General features: G+C 45.5%; 1 protein-coding gene across 1 annotated transcript; it reads right to left on the bottom strand.

Moving 5' to 3' along the window:
• Nucleotides 1-9,249: 9,249 nt before the first annotated feature.
• On the bottom strand, nucleotides 9,250-10,150 carry LOC119279283. The gene is made up of 2 exons (XM_037560577.1): nucleotides 9,475-10,150; nucleotides 9,250-9,367 (listed from the first exon to the last, which is right to left on the bottom strand). Exons 1-2 carry the CDS (start codon nucleotides 10,148-10,150, stop codon nucleotides 9,321-9,323), a joined length of 723 nt encoding a protein of 240 aa, XP_037416474.1. The 3' UTR covers nucleotides 9,250-9,320.
• Between the last annotated feature and the right edge of the window lie 11,563 nt (nucleotides 10,151-21,713).

Here is a 21,713-nt window from a genome sequence, read left to right as displayed (position 1 = left end):
TTATCGAAGTTAGAAGTAAACTGGGGCAAAAGATCCAATTTCTCCTCCCTCTGCTTGCGTAAAAACTGCAGGGTAGATAGCAGTGTCCCTGAAGACGAAGGATGCCATTAGCTAGGAAGGTGAGCAAGAGATTGGTGAGGTGCCTATTAGTTGCTTTGCCCACTGGCTTCTTATTGTCAACACATACTGCTTAATTAACTAGCAAGTAGCATTCGTCCGTGCCAATGAATGTATAGCTTAAGCTGATCTGCAAAGAGATTCCACAAGGACATGTAAAGATAAAATTAACAAGCTAAAAGCATGCCATCAAAGTAAGTTTGGAAATATCTCAACGACCAAGCCTGCCGCATCGTTCTGTGTGTACATTTTCTGCATTGAGAGAAACTGAACACCCTTTCAGTATTTCTTTATTGAAGCAAGAACACCTGCAATTCTGAAACTTGCTCGGTTTGAGACAGCAGCGGAATTTTTGCTGATGCTGAAAATTGAAAAAGGTCTTGTGTTGTATATGACTGCAATTTATACATGAGGTTCCGTGACATACCAGTTGAGTCAAGCCATACGCGATTAACCAGAGAGAATAGGAAGGGGCAAATTATCGAAGTTAGAAGTAAACTGGGGCAAAAGATCCAATTTCTCCTCCCTCTGCTTGCATAAAAACTATGGGGTAGATAGCAGAGTCCATGAAGATGATGGATGGCATTAGCTGGGAAGGTGAGAAAGAGATTGGCGATGTGCCCATTAGCTGCTTTGCCCACTGGCTTCTTATTGTCAACACATACTGCTTAATTAACTAGCAAGTAGCATTCGTCCGTGCCAATGAATGTATAGCTTAAGCTGATCTGCCAAGAGATTCCACAAGGACGTGTAAAGATAAAATTAACAATCTAAAAGTACCCCACCAAAGTAAGTTTGAAAATAGCTCAACGACCAAGCCTGCCGCGTCGTTCTGTGTGTACATGTTCTGCATTGAGAGAAACTGAACACCCTTTTAGTGCTTCTTTATTGAAGCAAGAACACCTGCAATTCTGAAACTTGCTTGGTTTGAGACAGTAGCGGAACTTTTGCTGATGCTGAAAACTTGAGAAAGGTCTTGTGTTGTATATGAATGGAATTTATACACGAGGTTCTATGACATACCAGTTGAGTCAAGCCATACGCAAATTAACCAGAGAGAATAGAAAGGGGCAAATTATCAAAGTTAGAAGTAAACTAGGGCAAAAGATCCAATTTCTCCTCCCTTTGCTTTGCGTAAAAACTGCAGGGTAGATAGCAGAGTCCATGAAGATGAAGGATGCCATTAGCTGGGAAGGTGAGCAAGAGATTGGCGAGGTGCCCATTAGCTGCTTTGCCCACTGGCTTCTTATTGTCAACACATACTGCTTAATTAACTAGCAAGTAGCATTCGTCCGTGCCAATGAATCGATAGTTTAAGCTAATCTACAAAGAGATTCCACAAGGACATGTAAAGATAAAATTAACAAGCTAAAAGCATGCCACCAAAGTAAGTTTGAAAATAGCTCAATGACCAAGCTTGCCGCTTCGTTCTGTATGTACATGTTCTGCATTGAGAGAAACTGAACACCCTTTCAGTATTTCTTTATTGAAGCAAGAACACCTGTAATTCTGAAACTTGCTTGGTTTGAGACAGGAGCGGAACTTCTGCTAATGCTGAAAATTGAAAAAGGTCTTGTGTTGTATATGACTACAATTTGTACATGAGGTTCCGTGAACATACCAGTTGAGTCAAGCCATACGCTGATTAACCGGACAGAATTAGAAAGGACAGGGTCTTCAAATTCTCATCCTGATGCCATACCAAGCCTATGACAGCGTACCGGAGAGTGGTGACAAGCAAGACAGCAAATGAAGCGTTGATTGGATACGCCCATCCTCTTTTTGCATAGAAAAATGCAGGCTAAAACCAGACAACATAGTCCACAAAGGCGGCGAGCTGCGATTGTCATTGCGAAAGAGACTGATGAGCTACTTATTGTGATCACTATGCAATTTATTAGTCCTTCCATTCCAAAATAGTTGAAGTATTAGGTTTGTTTTAAGTCAAACTTCATTAAGCTTTCGTCCCATAGGGCACGTTTCAAAGTCGAGCGTGTCTAGTGGGTTTCCTGCTAGTGCCGAACTCGCTCTCCCTTCTTTCCCGTCTCCTGCAAAACTTCTGAACTGTATTTCCATTATCAGTAATGGAAAGGGGATAGCCCGGTTAATAAAAACTTCTTTAGGTTTGACTAAGTTTATATCAACATCTATAACACCTAATTTGCTTTATTAGAAATATATTTTCATATTATACATATTGATATTGTAGGTCTTTTGCAGATTTTTTTTATAAACTTGATCAAACTTGAAAAAAGTTTGACTTAGGACAATCCTAGAACTTTAGGAGTACTATGTGGTAGCATCAATTCTAAATTGGTCTACTTATTAATCTCAGTAAATCTGCCCACCTCATTTAGATAGATACTAGCCTAACCCGCGCGGTGACACGCCACGCTCGATGATCACTCGCAAACGTGCAATCTATTGATTCAATAATAGATTAGTGCATGCTCATTTAATCTCAGAACAATACATGGAGACATTGAAGAGACCGAACACACGAAACTATCGAAATTTTGCAAATGTAGGGATACAAAGATACAAACTAAAAGTACCACACTGTTGGGGAACGTTGCAGAAAATATAATTTTTTCTACGGTTTCACCAAGATCAATCTATGAGTTCATCTAGCAACGAGAGAGAGGAGTGCATCTACATACCCTTGTAGATGGAGCGGAAGCGTTCAAGAGAACGGGGTTGAGGGAGTCGTACTCGTCGTGATCCAAATCACCGGAGATCCTAGCGTCGAACGGACGGCACCTCCGCGTTCAACACACGTACGGTCAGGGAGACGTCTCCTCCTTCTTGATCCAGCAAGGGGGAAGGAGAGGTTGATGAAGATCCAGCAGCACGACGACGTGGTAGTGGATGCAGCAGCGATCTCGGCAGGGCTTCGGCAAGCGTCTGCGAGAGGGAGAGATGTAGCAAGGGGAGAGGGAGGCGCCAAGAGCATGGGTGCGGCTGCCCTCCCTCCCCCCTCTTTATATAGTCCCCCTAGGGGGGGGGCCGGCCCTAGGAGATGGGATCTCCAAGGTGGGGCGGCGGCCAGGGGGTGGCCTGCCCCCCAAGGCAAGTGGAGGTGGCCCCCACCCCTAGGGTTTCCAACCCTAGGCGCAGGGGGGGCCCAAGGGGGGCGCACCAGCCCACAAGGGGCTGGTTCCCCTCCCACTCAGCCCATGGGCCCCTCCGGGATAGGTGGCCCCACTCGATGGACCCCCGAGACCCTTCCGGTGGTCCCGGTACAATGCCGGTAACCCCCGAAACTTTCCCGATGGCCGAAACTTCACTTCCTATATATAATTCTTTACCTCTGGACCATTTCGAAACTCCTCGTGACGTCCGGGATCTCATCCGGGACTCCGAAGAACTTTCGGTTTACTGCATACTCATATCTCTACAACCCTAGCATCACCGAACCTTAAGTGTGTAGACCCTACGGGTTCGGGAGATATGCAGACATGACCGAGACGCCTCTCCGGTCAATAACCAACAGCGAGATCTGGATACCCATGTTGGCTCCCACATGCTCTTCGATGATCTCATCGGATGAACCACGATGTCGAGGACTCAAGTAATCCCGTATACAATTCCCTTTGTCAATCGGTACGTTACATGCCCGAGATTCGATCGTCGGTATCTCAATACCTCGTTTAATCTCGTTAACGGCAAGTCACTTTACTCGTACCGTAATGCATGATCCCGTGACCAGACACTTGGTCACATTGAGCTCATTATGATGATGCATTACCGAGTGGGCCCAGAGATACCTCTCCGTCATACGAAGTGACAAATCCCAGTCTCGATTCGTGCCAACCCAACAGACACTTTCGGAGATACCCGTAGTGCACCTTTATAGTCACCCAGTTACGTTGTGACGTTTGGCACACCCAAAGCACTCCTACGGTATCCGGGAGTTGCACAATCTCATGGTCTAAGAAAATGATACTTGACATTTGGAAAAGCTCTAGCTAAACGAACTACACGATCTTTTTGCTATGCTTAGGATTGGGTCTTGTCCATCACATCATTCTCCTAATAATGTGATCCCGTTATCAATGACATCCAATGCCCATAGTCAGGAAACCATGACTATCTGTTGATCAACGAGCTAGTCAACTAGAGGCTCACTAGGGACACGTTGTGGTCTATGTATTCACACGTGTATTACAATTTCCGGATAACACAATTATAGCATGAATAATAGACTATTACCATGAACAAAGAAATATAATAATAACCATTTTATTACTGCCTCTAGGGCATATTTCCAACACAAACTTCTGAGGCAAACCAATTATTCGAACTAAATACAGTTCACTGTACGCAGAGAACTGTATATAGAAACACAAATACGCTACATAAATGAGCTAGAAATAGTTGCTAGTGGATTAGATAATCCTAGTATATCCTCCTGCGGGATTGGTGCCTATGGTAAAGTGGTAAAGTGATTTTGCAATTTTTTGCATACGTCGACAGGAGGGTGCGCGCCTGTGTATGTGATGATGGGATCGTCATTGTCTGGGCGCTGGGGGTACATGTGAAGTGGTAATATATCAAAGAAGTTGTTGCATATTTTTGCTAGAATCATTGTTTGTCTTGTAAACTCGTTTTGCTATGTAGTTACTTGCTGGCGGGCCATATTGAATTGCCATTGCTTTGTTTGGGCCTTCTCTCTTGCTGTAAACAACCTTTCCTTTGTAACTTCAAGGACATATTAATTATGGTCATTGATAGAAATATTATAGTCTGCACAGATGCATTCTAGGGCCACTTGAGCTGCCTTTTCCATTGCTCCATCTTGTGTATTAGCTGCCTCTCCTTCATATGTTATGGAGGATTCTCTGAAACTATCTTTCTGACGTGGCAGAACAATTAGTACGAGCGCTTGTATCATACCTTCATGAACATACCAATAGGTGTTCCCTTTTACTTTTAGGCCAATTATTTCACTCACTGTTTCAAGTATTGGTCGTCTTGGGATGTGCACTATAAGATTCTCCTCTTGCATGGAAGAATTTGTAATATAATAAGTTGCTTACTTGCAAGAGATAAACGAAAACAAAATGTTAGGTGAAGGCAAGAGGTTACCGAGCTGCTTGCGCTGCCATGATTAAAATTTAGGGCTGGATGTTTGCCCTTCTTCTTAACTTGCTTTGCTATGGAGGATGCTCTTTTGGGGGCGGTAAGCTTCGTTCATTGTGGTGTACTCAAGTGATCTTGTTCGTGAGTGCACAACCGGTAATATATAGAGCATGCAGAAGTGAGTGAGTCATCGTTGCGCTTCGTTGAGGCCGCCAAATGGCAAGCATTTTCTGCACGCTACTTCAGTAGGTGTCACAGTTGGAATAATTATGCATCTATGAGATGCCATTAGCAGAATCTAATTGCACCTAGATCACCTCACAACATGAACAGAGAAGGGTTTAGGGTTTCTTTACATGTCACGGGAGTGGACATGATCGCCTGCTCGGTGCAGGCGTGATGCAGGGGTGATGTAGTCGAAGTAGATGTTCTCCTCGACGTCCTGATTCCTTCAGGACGCCACCGGCACTGCCCAGGGACAGCGGCGGCGGCTGGCTTAGGTCTTCCCATCGCTGCAGCACTCCCCCTGATCGAATGGGGTGAGAGAATATCGGGAGGAGAGTAAACCTTACGTGAATTGTAATCTCGCAGGTGCCCAGCTCTCTCCCGTATCCCTTTTAATATGGCGCTGGCGACAGGGGACCCAAAACCTGAGTTGGTTTTTGGGCGCCCCCGATCAGGGCGCGTTAGTTCTGGTCGAGGCTCACGTACGTTGGTACGTGGACCCCTTCACTTATCGTTATCCCTTTATCCCTTTTTTTTTCTTCTGTTAGACTAATAGATCTAACTGGCCTGTTTAAGCCGTCAGATCAAAACCAACATTCTCCCCCTTGATCGTTAGGCTTAACTTCATTCGCCCATTCTATATAGGAATGATGTACCAAAGTGAGGTGTTACAACAGCTCAAAACGCCATAGAACCTCAACACTTATAGTACACCCGCCTATTTCGAAATGGAAAACATTTTACTAATTGGGGAGTGGTTTATTTTAATGGTCCTCTTATTCCAGAATCATCAGGCCTCCAGTAGTCCCATGCCGGCAACATGCTCACGAAAGATACTGGGTGGTAAGCCTTTTGTTAGCGGATCCGCAAGCATATGCTTTGTTCTTATATGTTTAACATCAACTGTTTGATCCTGGATTCTATCTTTCACAACACGATACTTTATGTCAATGTGTCTGGCAGCATTACTTGACCTGTTGTTACTCGTATAGAAAACTGCTGGTTCATTATCGCAGTACAATAAAATTGGTTTAGATATGCTGTCAACCACTTTAAGTCCGGGTATAAAATTCTTTAGCCATATAGCCTGCCCGGTGGCCTCATAACATGCTACAAATTCTGCTTGCATCGTAGATCCAGCAGTTAACGTTTGTTTGGAGCTTTTCCATGATATAGCTCCTCCCGCGAGTGTGAATATATAACCTGACGTGGATCTCATACTATCCACACACCCGGCAAAATCAGAGTCTGAATAACCAACAATTTCTAGGTTATCAGTTCTTTTATATGTAAGCATGAAGTCCTTAGTTCCTTGCATATAACGCAAGACTTTCTTTGCGGCCTTCCAGTGGTCCGGTCCTGGATTTGATTGGTATCTGCCAAGCACCCCGGTTACAAAACATAAGTCTGGGCGTGTACACACTTGAGCATACATGATGCTTCCAACAGCTGAAGCATAAGGAACCGACTTCATCTGATCAGTTTCACATTGGTTCCTCGGACATTGAAATGTCCCAAACTTATCGCCCTTAACTATAGGAGCAGGTGAGGGTGAGCACTTATGCATATTGAATTTTTTCAGTACTCTCTCAAAGTATGCCTTTTGAGATAGTCCTAACGTTCCTCTGGACCTATCTCGATGAATCTCGATGCCGAGGACATACGAGGCTTCACCAAGATCTTTCATATCAAAACTGGATGACAGAAAATTCTTGGTCTCATGCAGCATATCCTTATCGCTACATGCCAACAATATGTCATCAACGTATAGGACTAAAAATGTGAACCTACTGCCTTTAAACTTAACGTATATGCAGTTGTCCACAACATTTTCGGTGAAACCAAAAGTTTTGATAATTTTATCAAACTTGAGGTACCACTCTCTTGAAGCTTGCTTCAAGCCATAAATTGATTTCTTTAGACGACATGCTAAATGTTCCTTTCCTTCCACAACAAAGCCTTCTGGCTGAGCCATGTAAACATCTTCTTTTAAGTCACCATTTAGAAATGCCATTTTAACATCCATTTGGTGTAGTTCTAGGTCGTAATGAGCTACTAATGCCATTATGATTCTGAAAGAATCCTTGGTTGACACAGGGGAGAAGGTTTGCTTATAATCAATGCCTTCTCTCTGTGTATACCCTTTTGCCACTAGCCTTGCCTTGAACCGTTCGACATTCTCTTTGGAATCATACTTGGTTTTGTAGACCCACTTGCAGCCTACTTTCTTAGCTCCATCGGGAACTTCTACTAAGTCCCATACATCGTTTGAGCCCATAGATTTCAACTCGTCTTCCATGGCAACCAACCATTTGGACGAATTTTCGCTTTTAATGGCTTCCTTATATGAGGTTGGATCCTCCACCTTTCCCATATCATTCATGTCCTCCATCAAAAAAGTGATATAATCATCTGATATGGCTTTCTTCCTCTCACGCCGTGGTCTACCCATGGGCGGAGGTGGTGGTGGAACATCATCATTTTCATTATTTTCTCGGAGATCCTCATTTGTGTTTGGATTCTCATTATTAGTTTCTGGATCACCATTTGACTGAGAGACTGAACCGTGAGATTCAGGATCATCAGATGTCACATTTCTTCGTATTGGAAAAACAATCTCTTGGATAGTCGGGGATGGTACACAAACCCGCTTCTCCTCAAGATTGATCTCCCTTAAATTTGTGACCTCATTATCCTCAAAAAATACCGCTTGTCTAGTCTCCACAAACTTGGTGGTGTGTCTTGGACAATAAAAACGATATCCCTTTCCCCTATGAGGGTATCCAACGAAGAAACAGCTAACTGTTTTTGGATCCAGTTTCTTAAGTTGTGGATTGAAAACTTTAGCTTCAGCAGGACAACCCCACACCCGTAAGTAATTCAAGCTCGGTTTCTTTCCCGCCCACATCTCGTAAGGTGTGTTCGGTGCTGACTTAGTTGGAGCAAGATTTAGTATGTGTGCAGCTGTCTTTAATGCCTCTATCCAAAGGCTTACTGGTAAACTAGAGTGACTAAGCATGCTTCGCACCATATCCATAAGGGTGCGGTTGCGGCGCTCGGCCACACCATTTTGTTGTGGTTCACCAGGCATTGAGTACTGAGCAATGATTCCATTTTCAGATAAGAACTTGGCAAAAGGTCCAGGAATCTGCCCATAAGGAGCATGCCTACCATAATACTCTCCCCCGCGATCAGACCGTACAACTTTGATTTTTGCGTTCAGTTGATTTTCAATCTCCGCTTTATAGACTTTGAATTTCTCCAAAGCTTCCGATCGGTCACGTATGGGATAAATATACCCATAGCGGGAAAAGTCATCTGTGAATGTAATGAACGAATCAAAACCATCTACAGACTTAACATTAAGGGGTCCACATATGTCGGTGTGAATTAATTCTAAAACCCTTGTGGCTCTAACTGCTCCTTTCTTAATTGTTTTTGCAAATTTTCCTTTAATGCAGTCGACACATTTGTCTGCATCTGAGAAGTCTAATGGGAGGAGTATTTCATTTTTAACTAAGCGTTCCATTCTCCCCCTCGAAATGTGGCCCAAACGACAATGCCACAATTTCGAAGAATTACTTACTCCTTTCCATTTCTTCTCAACATTAATTGCATCACTCACATGCATAACTGAATCATTATTAAGAGATAACATGTATAGTTGGCCTCGTCTAACACCGATGCCTACATTCTTATTACATTTGATCAAAACAAATTGTTTCTTGCCAAAATGGCACTCATACATATCATCATCAAAACAAGAAACTGAAATCAAATTCCTACTTAAGGTAGGCACATAAAGAACATTATTCAATCTAAGAGTGTGGCCAGTGTGTAGCTCCAACGTGAGAGATCCCACAGCTTCAACATCGGCCTCAACTCCGTTCGCAACCTTAAGCTTTCTTGTTCCTCCTCTTATGGTTTGGATCGTATCGAATCCCTGCATAGAGTTAGCAACGTGAGTGGTTGCCCCTGAATCAATCCACCATGACTTTATTGAAAAATCAACATAAAGTGATTCATCTACAAAAGTAATTTCATCAATACCTCTTTTGTTCATCCATTTTAGAAAGCCTGGGCAGTCCCTTTGATAGTGTCCCTCTTCTTTGCAGAAGTTACAAGCATTTTCTCCAGCAGTGGAGCTGCTAGGAGCAGAAGAACCACCGGCTTCTTTACCCTTGAATGCCTTAGGGTTGAATGGCTTAGTGCCTTCTTTCTTGACTTTCCTTTTCTGAGGCTTAGGGAAACCTTGTCCGTCATGCTTTCTCTTGTTAGAGCCAACATGAAAGACATGGTCTTTCTTCTGCCTCATGATCCTTTCTTCCTCCTGGACGATCCTTGCGGTCATCTCAGAGAGTGGCCATTTTTCCTTTAGAGAGTTATAGTTGACCTTAAATTGTTCAAACTCTTCAGGAAGAGACTCAAGAATAATTATGACAAGAAGGGCTTCACTTAAAGAACACTCCAAAGCCTTAAGCTTGGTGAAAGCATTTACCACCCTCAATATGTGCTGCCTAACATTTCCGTCAATAGTGTATTTCTGAAGAAGTTTAGCAAAAAGCTCATGAGCATACACTTTGTCGGAGCCTTTAAATTGCTCCTCCATTTCAGTGAGGAAATCTTTAGCAGTATCTTTCTTAGGGAGTGCTTCAGAAATGTCCGGCGATATTGTCGCTTTTATGATGAGAAGCGCAATATGGTTGGACTTATTCCACTTCTCCATCTTAACATCATACTCCTTCTTGAGTTCTGCATACCTTGTGACACCTGCCACAGGTGCCACAGGTTTTTCTTCCCTCAAGGCATAGTCAAATTCATTACAACCCAAACATAATTCGACTTGGGACTTCCAACGAGGGAAGTTACTCCCCGTAAGTGGTTCGATCGTGTCGGACCGGAATGGAGCGGAAGCTGAAATCATCATAAAAGTTCATAAGTAAAGTTGCATGATTATAAATTTACGTTGGTAAATAAACAAACATGCCAAGTATTTAATTTCAACTCCATGTCAAAACACCGTTGGGCAGAAAAAACATGGAATGAAAATATCACAGGGGATGACTCGTAATAATAAAACAACGTTGGTCCGAATTAAAATTAGAGTCATTTCATTCTCAATTTAAACATCAACAAAAAAAACATTATCATTATTTGATGTCTAAAAAAAACTTCATCATCCGAAAACACATAATAAATCCTGAATAAAATATCTCGTTGGTTCAATTTTACCCAGAATAATAATGTGTTTATTACATTTTTACGCATTTTCTGGTTTAAGCAGTGCAAATCATAATATTTATTAACTTAAACGCACTGGAAAAACAGAAAATCGCGACAGTGATTTTGGCCCAAAATCCCCACGGCTGTCCGAAATGCAGCTCAGTCCAGTAGCGTAATTTTTTTTTGCTGGACTGAAACTACCTGGGCTGAAGCCCGCGGCCGGATATGGCCCGTTAAGCACCCGACGGCCCGGCTGGGAGCCGCGCGTCGCTTTCAGTCGTCGGATCGAGCCGACGGCTCGGATCGCCCCGCAAGTGAGCAAAACAGCCGGCTGGGTCAAACCCTAGCCATTTCTTCCCCTCCTCCCGATTCCCACACTCACTGGCGTTTGACGGCGGCCCAAGGCGTGACGGGGTTCGACGGCGGCCCGAGGCGCGCCGGCCATGGCGGCGCGGCGGCTGCGCTCGCCGGAGGAGCGTGCAGCGGGGTGAATCCCGCGCGCTCCCCCGTCGAACGTGGCCCCGGCGTCCGTGCTCATGGCGCATCAGGGGAGGAGGGACGCCGGCCACCGCGACATGTGGGGCGACGGCGACGAGCTCGTCCAGTCAAGTGGCGGCGGTGGCGGCTAGGAAACGTTCCGCCGCGTCGCTCCGGTGGGAGGCGACGGCGTCGCGGCGTCTCCGCCCTCGCACCACTTGATGCAGTGCGGGCCCCGAAGGGAAAGGCGGCTACGCGGCGCATTAGGTGAGCCTATGCCTCATTCTTCTCCAATTCGTGTTCATCAGTGCTTATATTGGATTAAAAACAGCCCTAATTAAAGAATTAGGGTTCTACCGAAATTGGGGATTTTTCTAGGGTTCTTCAACATGGGGTTTTGCTACTGTATGTGTGCTATGTATCCCTCTGCCTTCTAATTTGATAATCCAAACGGAAACAGATACTTAAAAGAGGATCAAGTTAAATTAACAGAAACTTAATCATGAGCATTAATTCTTCAGAGGCTTAATTAAATCTGATTAAGCATAATGGCAGTGGAGATCCGTGGCAAATTAGAATACAACATGAGGGCATTAAGACAGTAGCATGCATATTTGGGCTAACCAGGGGTAAAACTTTCAATCTTGATCATAAACCCTAAACATGTCATTGATCTAAACATGATAGTGATCTACTGATCAACAATAAAGGAATCTATTGCAATCAAGATTGGCGACTGATACCATTGTTGGAATAATTATGCATCTATGAGATGCCATTAGCAGAATCTAATTGCACCTAGATCACCTCACAACATGAACAGAGAAGGGTTTAGGGTTTCTTTACATGTCACGGGAGTGGACATGATCGCCTGCTCGGTGCAGGCGTGATGCAGGGGTGATGTAGTCGAAGTAGATGTTCTCCTCGACGTCCTGATTCCTTCAGGACGCCACCGGCACTGCCCAGGGACAGCGGCGGCGGCTGGCTTAGGTCTTCCCGTCGCTGCAGCACTCCCCCTGATCGGATGGGGTGAGAGAATATCGGGAGGAGAGTAAACCTTACGTGAATTGTAATCTCGCAGGTGCCCAGCTCTCTCCCGTATCCCTTTTAATATGGCGCTGGCGACAGGGGACCCAAAACCTGAGTTGGTTTTTGGGCGCCTCCGATCAGGGCGCGTTAGTTCTGATCGAGGCTCACGTGCGTTGGTACGTGGACCCCTTCACTTATCGTTATCCCTTTATTCCTTTTTTTTTCTTCTGTTAGACTAATAGATCTAACTGGCCTGTTTAAGCCGTCAGATCAAAACCAACAGTTACATCTGGTTCTACGTCGAGATAAAAGGAAAGATGGACGGCTGCATGCCCAGGCTGTATGCAGAAAACAGGCGGGTCAGACTGTAACCCTGCTCGTTCAAAGCGGTGGCCTCGTATGATGGTGTTTTTTCCCGACAGCATACATGCAAATAATAAAAATAATTACAACAATGTGAGCTCGCATCGTGTAGTTTGCATACACATGGAAATAAAAAATATTATTGATATTCAGTAAAAGTTGGATATATATTGAGAAACAGTTCCTTATATAACACTATTTTAAATTTCATTTCTTTATTTAACACTGAATTTTTTTTTCTTCCTTATCTAATAACGAATCTAAATTTTATGTCCTTTATGACACTTTCATCCATTTTAAGACTAAATGACACCTGAAAAAACCTCTTTGCCCCTCTTGTGGTATGTGTGTGCGATACAGTAGTTCACACACAATATCAGCTGCAGCATATACACACGCATCAGCACATACACAGCGGCAGCACATACACACCTAGCGGCAGCACATACACAAGAACGCAACACACATGCACGCAACATACAGCAACACACACGGACACACCTACGCATCAACACACGCACAGCTGCATGCATGCACACACAAACACGCAGTCACGCAACAGCACACACCGAGCAACATGTGCATCAGCACACACGCAGTCACGCACACAGAAACACGCAGGCACGCAGCAACACATACGCACCCGCACACACACGCAGCATCAGTAGAACACACGTGCACGCGCTCACGAACACAGCAGAATGCACGCGCATGCACAAACATACACATGAGGGCAAAGGGGTTTTTTCAGGTATCATTTAGACTTAAAATGGACAAAAATGTCATAAAAGGCATAAAATTTAGACTCGTTGTTAGATAGGGAAGAAATTATTTATCGATATTAAATAGGGCATAAAATTTAGACACGGTGTTAAATAAGGAATTCTCTCATATATTGATGCCAAACAGACATACAAAGGATAGGCTTAAAAGCTTTATTTTCTATAGGAGACAAACAAGGGGAACACTTCCTGGAAAGTGGATAGTAAACTTAACAAGAACTAAAGATACACGGAATCAAACTAAATTGATTCTGCCGTTAACGTAATAATCTTGATGCTTAGATAATCCTCCAGCGGGCTGGCCTTGGGACATGCTCGTATACCCAAAGAGGAGGCACACAACTGAACCCTAGCAAACCTTCATCTGCAAGAAAGTATTGGACGCACCACATTACAAACCGACCGAAGTTCATATGCCTAAACAGCTAGATCGAAAAACAAACAGGCACATTAGGGGAACAGACGCAAATACCCACCCAAGCAGCTCACAAGGAAAGAAAAATCAAAACCAACCGCCACAACGGCAGTAGAAACCAAATAAACTATAGCCACCTTAGAATAGCCAAGAGAAAGAACGCAGTAGACAGAAATTAAGCAGAGAAAAGAAGCAAGAACTCACCAGTTTGCGCACTGGCGGGCCGAGCAGCAGGCACAAAGCCATCAAATGCGGAAGAAGAATCACCAGTAATGGTGGAACCATAAAAAGAAAGCAAGAAGTTAGCCACAATACAAACAACAAGAAACTGGTCCGAGCCGGAACGTTGGCCAGCTACAAAACCAAGTAACCAAATAAGATGACCGCACTCCAAGTAAACAAGTAGGAGAACAATCTGAATGAAACTGCAAATACACAAGGGTAAGTAAACCCACCAGGTCGGCCAGAACGGAGCGGCCGGCGAGCCGCAGAGCGGAAACGCCGCCCTAAATGAGCCGCAGGCAGTTGACCATGCACAGCAGCGGCTGCCGTCACCGACGAACAATCCGCAGGAGGAAGACGCATATGCCGGCACGGCGCACACGGGCAATAACGGCCGTCCGAATCCTAGGAGGACGACCCCAACGCCGCCGTCCAGACCGGGTAGAAGCAGGAGCAACCATTCCCGGGCGAACAGATGCCACCACTAATTGCCAAGGAGAGAGCACAACTGGGAGCAGCCGGAATGGAAGAAGGACGCACCGCACAGCCGGTATTTATAGCAGGCAGCAAAGAAACATAGCACAATGAAACCAACGACCGCATACGTTGCAGAAACACCCAGGAGGCTGTACAAAAGCGGCAACCGACTGCATGGGAAAACCAGAAGACGCGGGCGGCAGCCGGCTCCAACAAGGTGCATGTGGCAGAAAGAAAGCAGGAGCAGGAAGGAAGAAGCAGCATTGGAATCGCCCACAACGACGTAATTCCGCGGCAGTAGCAACCCCGAGAAGGACGAAATTTCTGTTCTAACCTTTATGACAAACTTAAATATGAATTGACCCTGTTTCTGCAATATTTTCGAATTTGACCTTTTTTGATCACGCCAACATCCATGGCGTCTCGGTTGCACGGGAGACGCCACGGTGCCCGGCGTTTGGCCTGACCCACACTTGTCCGGTTGGTGCTGACATGGCAAAGAGGAAACGCCATTGATCTTGGCGTCTGGTCACCATCTATACGCATGCGTGTACACAAATGCTTCCTCGCTTGGTTGTTCATCTGTTCCTGGTGTGCATGCAATGCATGCATGCATGCATGGCCCTGTATGTGCAACCCTGGTGCTTCCTTTCCCTTCTCTCTCATAACACCTACACCTAAGGGCATGTTTAATGGTACCCCGCAAAAAAATTTCCGCAAGCAGGCGCGAGGATTAGTCCACGGATACAGATGTGGGAGGACGAGATCCAACCTTAGCCGCGTACATCTGGCCAACAATTCAAACCAACCTCACGAAATTCGATCAAATCGGATTGATTTCATACAAGTTCGGATATAATTTACATAAAAAGGTCAATAATTTGACCGTTTAACTAAAAAACTAGAACTAAAAAATTAAACCCTATACCGGACGACCACCTCGTACTCATGGCTGCCCTGCCCTACCACACCGCCGTCGTCGTCGTCATCGTCGCGATCCCTCCCGCGGAGGTACAGCGCCGGAGGGCCGCTGCAGCTTTGTCCGGCGGCTGCCTGCCGCTTGTGGAGGAGCCGCTCCGCCTCCTACTGCGTCGGGTGGAGTGCCACCGCGACCACTACCGACGTGGCCTTCGGAGCCCTGGCAGCGGCCTTGCCGCGACCGGCGTTGCGGAGCAGTCGCTAAGCGACCACTCCTCGCCGATCTTGGCGAACTCGCCGTCAAAGCAACGGCGACGCCTAGTGGTCGTCTCCGCGGTGGACATGGAGCGGTCGAGTGCCCACGTGACAGCGAGGTTTGTGTCGTTGTGGACCCAGTTCGGCGGCCACATCACCCTTGACGAACGCGGAGTGGCGACTGGCATTCCGCTGGTCATACCGCTCCTGCTGCCGAGCCACGGGCTCTGCCTTAGACACGATGGCCCTCGAGACCTAGGACCGTCACGATAGTGGAGGAGGTGGCCCCGCGCCTTCTTGATCGCGGGCGGCAGCTCCTCATTGACAGTGAGGCAGTGGCGGTGCGGCGGCGAGAACGACGCGTCGATGTGGCCGTACCGGCTGTGTGGCGAGGACGCAAGCTCGTTCTTTATGCGGCGTCTAGTCTGGACGCCGCAGTGGTGCGGGGCGAGGCCGGCTCCTGCTTCACGCAGCATCCGATCTAGTTTAATAGCCGCGGCGAGGCCCACGCGAAGCGGTCCGCTTCAATGCGGCACAACGACCGGAGTTGGTTCCTCGGAAACTTGCGTTCGCATTGAAGCGGCGGCTGCCGAGAGGTCGCGTCGGTCAGCGCCGCGCTCCCTCCCTCCGATCACATCGCGCCATCAATGTTGGCCACTGCATGCTCTGTGGCGGCATGAATGCGGCGCGGTTAGCGGCGTGTGCATCGGAAGTAAAGCACGGGAGGGCGGTGGGGATTTTTGGTGGGCGAGGGCGGTCAGAAATGGGCTTGGGAGCGGTCCGGAATCCCACAAAGGCCCCACGTTTGTCTCTGGTTTACAGGATAAACCACGGCCAGACCGACACGGGCCTGCGTTGGATTGCTTGCGCGGTCTGGACGGTTGCGGCGGGTTTGCGAATCTGCCTTGGAGATGCCCTAATAAAAGAGAAAACTATGAGAAAGCTAAGCCAGATTTTATAGGGTACTCCTTTTTACTTTATGTTCGCGCACACCTAGGGTTGCCATTAGAGCATCTACAATCGAACACCTCAAAGCATACCTCATATGCCCGCGAACGCGACCGGTCTGTCACCAGACAGGAGAGAGAAGGAAAAATGTGATCTAACCGGACCCCTCACATCATCCCTTACGCTCGGGTTGTCCACGAACCCTCATATCCATCTCAAATATGTGGAGGATATAAGGGCTCGCGGACGCGCCCGGGCATTCTGCCACGTAGGACGCGGCCTCATCCCAGACCACCTTTTCTTTTTGTTTATTCATTCTTTTAATTCTCTGTCTTCATGTGCACCAATTACGTGCAAGTGACCGGACATATAAGAAGAAAAATGAGAAGTGTGGCTGTGCGGACGGATAAATACAGGTTCAAAACGGACATGTTTGGTCACTGACTCGACGTGTCCATGAACGTTTAAGGGATCATATTTGCTATGTCCGGCTATAGATGCTGCTCCGGGCTGTGTTGGCGATGGGCACACCCAGGCGAGCAGCGCCACTGCCACTTCAGCCTACGGCATCAACGACGCGCATATTGGAGTAGAATGACAAAGGAAAGAAACGGAAAGGACCGAGCACAGAATTATAGAGTGAGGAGATGGAGCGTAAGAATCTATAGACATGTTCTTTTGAGTTTTAAACTTCCAATCGACGTTGTACTCGCGTGGTGTATCGAACAATTAAGAGTAGCCCAGCGTAACGAGAGTTGTAGAAGCGACAGGAGGAGCGACCCGGCACGAGAGTGGTTGCGCCTCCAGGCGACGACGGCGCGGTGTGGCGGCCACTCTGTTGAGTCAACCTTGGTCTCCGGATGGTCTACAACATGCATGTAGCGGCACAACATGCATGTAGCTGTAGCAGTATTTACTTACTAGCTTGTAGTATGCATGTCGGCAGCAACAAAGGCTGCATGCCTTACTAGTGAAGTTTAGTAGTAGTAGAAACGTAGCTTGCTTGGTAAGCTAGCTAGTGACGCAAGTGCTTACCTCACTGCTAGCTGATATTTTGCTTAGGTCGGTTCGGCTGTCCTATATAAGGAGCCTCACACCCTGGGTTGTAACTCAGGCCATTCCAATTTCACTACAAGGCAGCTCAAGTAGTACTCCTCTCTCACGTGTGTGTGCATGTTCAGTGTAGAATCAAGTGAGCTCTACTCTGCTAGTACGTGTGTGTTGCTTCCGTGAGTGCTTGGCTACCGTAGTTCGTTCCTGAGGATACTAGCCAGCTACGTTGTAGTTCTGGGCTAACACACTCCTGTTCCGGATGTCACCCTCATCCAGACCCTCTGCTTCTCTTCAGCGACGGCGTGCAACGGTGCAAGTAAGAGGACACAGCGGCGACGACGACTGCAACGGCGTGCGGGCGTGCGGGCAGTCCGCAGTCGGAGTCGGAGACCAGCCGCCACCCCGCCTCGTCTCGGCTGCCACTCGTCTCAGGCGCGAGCACGCGGCCGCCCGGCCGCCGTCCCGTCGCCTCCATCTACTCTCGCCGGCATCAAGCGGTCAGCCCGTCGCCTTCCTCTCGTCCTGGGCCCCTTTTCCCTGGCCTAGCTGTGATGCACATGCCAGCACTCCTCACCGCTGGGCTGGCAGCCCATGTAGCGGGCAGAAAAGCTGGGGTACCTCTATGAACTCGCTTGTTGCGAGCTGTAAAGAAGTTGAGCGTGTTTTAAGAAAAGGTGCATCATGCCTCAAAAACATAACCAACATGTATTTAGAAAACAACAATTTCTTAATAAAAATACTATCCATTATGTTTCCAAAATGTTTATCATAAACTAAAAATGTTCATGTTTTTAATAAAAGTTCATGCTGCATTTAAAATAATGTTCATATCATATTAATAAAGTAGTCATCAAGTTTTTTGAAAAGGCCGTGTTCTAGAAAAAGTTTTCTGGAAAACAAAAAACATAAAAAAAGGAAAGAGTGAGTACATAAAAAGAAGTAGAAAAATAAAAAATTTATATTCCAAAACATAAAAAAGAATAAAAGATATTTACTTATTTACTTTAAAAGATCACAAATTTTTGGGACCAAAAATATGTACTTTTCAAACATGTTTATGAAGCTACAAAAATGTTTTAAACATTTTTAAAAATGTCATGTATTTATAAATAATATTCATGTAATTAAAAATGAATACGTCTTCTTATAGAAGTATTATTGTAATTATTTAAAAGTGCTTGCAATATTTAAAACATATTTGTGTATTCTAAAACATTGTGTTTAAAGAAAACCACGAAAGAAGCATAAAAAAGAAAAGGAAAAAATAGATAATAAATCGAATGGTCAAAAAATCAAGAAATAAAAATAAAACAGCATAGTAAGGAAATTGAAAGAAAACCCACAAAGAAAAGAAAGATAAAAAAAAACACAGTCCAAAAAAATGCAGGAGAACCATGTTTGCCTTCCGCTGCTGGGTCAAGAAAACCGACATAGAACTGGGGTTGAAGAAAAATCTGATGAAACTGCATATCGTCGGCCAACCCCAGCTGCTGCAAACTTCCCAACCCAAGGAGACGCAGGATACAACTGACAAAGCACGCTTGCGAACAGTTAAACTTGGACACTGCGTTAGCTAGCAAGTTACTATCAGTAGCTCTGTTAAGTGATGAGAGGCCGGGGGTTTCCTTTTTGAAAGAAAAAAAACAACTATCAGCATTCAGCAACTCTGTCAATCAACTTAATTTGGAGCCCAACGCCCTCCACATTGCCATTGTTCCGTCCCCGCCATTCAGACGCGTCTCCAAAATATCAAACCGTCTTTTTACACTGGAATGTCTGAACTTCCGACTCAGTTTTGTTCAGTCTTTCAACTAGGGAGTTGGATAAAAATTCAATCAAGCTACTGCAAATCAATGCTTTCTGTTTTTTTTAAACAATATATACTTTCAGCTAAGGGGGCAAACCTTTGACCCCACTTAATCTTACATTTCTGTTCGCACACGAACACGTCACCGTGTACCTCCAACGCCAAGGGTGATGCACCGCAGCTCACGTCGAAGGAGACCCGTCCGGAAGCACGGTACGCAAGCAATCCGGCGGGTGGTTTTCAGGACCCGAAACCCCAAGCGCCCGGGAGGGACCCCATCTGGACGCGCGGCGGCTATGGGTTGCCCTAGGTCGATTCGCTCGCCCCTAAAGCCTCGAGGATCGCTGCCCTTCAACACGAAGAACGAACGAAGAGCGAGAGAGAAAGAACAAGGGAGAGATGTAAAAACTAGGATAAAAAGTAGTATATTGATTTGTCGATTGTGTGTTGTTCAATCGGCCGTCACCTCTCATCTATTTATGAAGCGGCTGGACTTCCCGTACAAGAAAAGGACTAAAAAGTCCATCCAAAACGTCAAAAACCCTAACCAAACTCGGACAGGAATCTTTGGCAATTTTCCGGATCAACTCGGTCCCACGGAGTGAACGTGGCCAACTCTCTGTAAATTTCTGTAATTTCCTGGATCAACTCGGTCTCACCGATTAGTTTGATTCGGTGCCACCGAGTGAGCGTTGCCAACTTTCTGTAACTTTCTGTAATTTCCTGGATCGACTCGGTCTCATCGAATCAATCAACTCGGTCCGTCCGAAATGACTCTGCAACTTTTGTTTCTGTCCTTATTTTGCCTCCATAGATTGCATACGACCTCGGATTAAGACGATTTTTATATCAAAATCAACCGGTTCGACGATACGCACAACTTTCATGTTGAAACGTTTTTCATCAGAGGCCATCCTAATTGAGTTTATGGCCATTTTATAATCTGATGTCAATATGCACATCTCCAAACTTGTCATAACTTTTGCATCCGAGCTCCGTTTTAGACCATCTTCAAATCCATCTTGATCTTCTCGAATAGAGCTATCCCATGGTGACTTCCAATCATAACTTTAAATTAATCTTGACATAGCTTTAAGCAAATTTTATGATTGTGCCACTTTCGAGCGTCAACACATGCCCCCCTGTTTTCGGCAAAGCTAGCGTGCCGAAAAATAACTTATACCATGTTTGTTCTAAGGACGATGTCAACACTTCATCGGCCATTTATATGTGCTTAGGGCGATAAATATATATCGGCCATTTTCATGCTTAGGGCGATAATTCTATATCGACCATTGATTTTAACTTCTGGTTTACATCATACCTTGGAACCGACATTAGTAGAAAACCACCCATTAGTCCCGGTTCGTAAGGGCCTTTAGTCCCGGTTCATGAACCGGGACTAAAGGGTCGTTACTAATACCTCCACCCATTAGTCCCGGTTCAATCCAGAACCGGGACCAATGTGCCTCCACGTGGCTCTGTGCGCCCACCCCAGTCAGGGGGCCTTTGGTCCCGGTTGGTGGCACCAACCGGGACCAAAATGCATCCACGCGTCAGCATTCCAGTTGCTGGGGTTTTTGTGTTTTTTTTGAAAGGAGGGGAGGTTGGGGTTTTTGGGGGGTTAATTTAATTAGGTGTTTCATATATTGTGTTAGCTAGCTAATTAATAGAGAGAAGTGTCCTCTCTTATGTCCGTGCTTGGACGCTACGTACTATATATACATAAGTGATCGAGAGAACCATTCAGTACAGAAGTTCGTCATGCATACCGAGAGAAGTGATCGATCAACCTCTCCTTCTCCGAGAGGTTGGTCGAACAACAAGTTTTCGTATCATGTATCCGACGCTACTGGCTACATACATGTACAATATGTATAAGATCTCTTATAATTACAAACCCCTAGCTAGCATTTGAAATCAATTTCCACATGGTATTCTCCAGTTTTACTGATGACGTGGTCAAGAAAGAATCCCGCCAATTCCTCTTGAATTGCTTTCATGCGATCTGGTTCTAGGAGTTCATTCCGCATCTGCCACGTCTAATTTGAAGAAGAGGGTTAATTAATACATATATATGAATGAAACTCAACACAAATGATGGTGTAATAAAATGAAATTGTGAATATTATTGCTTACGCACTTCATATTGTCTTTGAGAGTAGCCCCGCTTGTTTTTTCAAAGTCGCGGTGTGGATGAACTCGCACGCGTAGTATCCACAGAAATCATTCCCTTCCTCCTGCCACAAGAACTTTACGAGAAATAGAGGTCAATCAAACTGATAATGAAGCATTATAAATGGCATTGATGAAAGTATAG

Source organism: Triticum dicoccoides, chromosome 3B (assembly GCF_002162155.2).
Source record: "Triticum dicoccoides isolate Atlit2015 ecotype Zavitan chromosome 3B, WEW_v2.0, whole genome shotgun sequence".
Taxonomy (NCBI): Eukaryota; Viridiplantae; Streptophyta; class Magnoliopsida; order Poales; family Poaceae; genus Triticum; species Triticum dicoccoides.
The sequence above is the reverse complement of the archived record's forward strand: the minus strand, read 5'-3'. Positions and strand labels throughout refer to the sequence as shown.

Coding starts and splice junctions, on each gene's coding strand:
- LOC119279283 (XM_037560577.1), bottom strand. CDS start 10,150: ATGGAGAAGTGGAATAAGTCCAACCATATTGCGCTTCTCATCATAAAA. Junction 9,368..9,474: donor AAAATGGATGAACAAAAGAG/GTATTGATGAAA, acceptor AACTCTATGCAG/GGATTCGATACGATCCAAAC.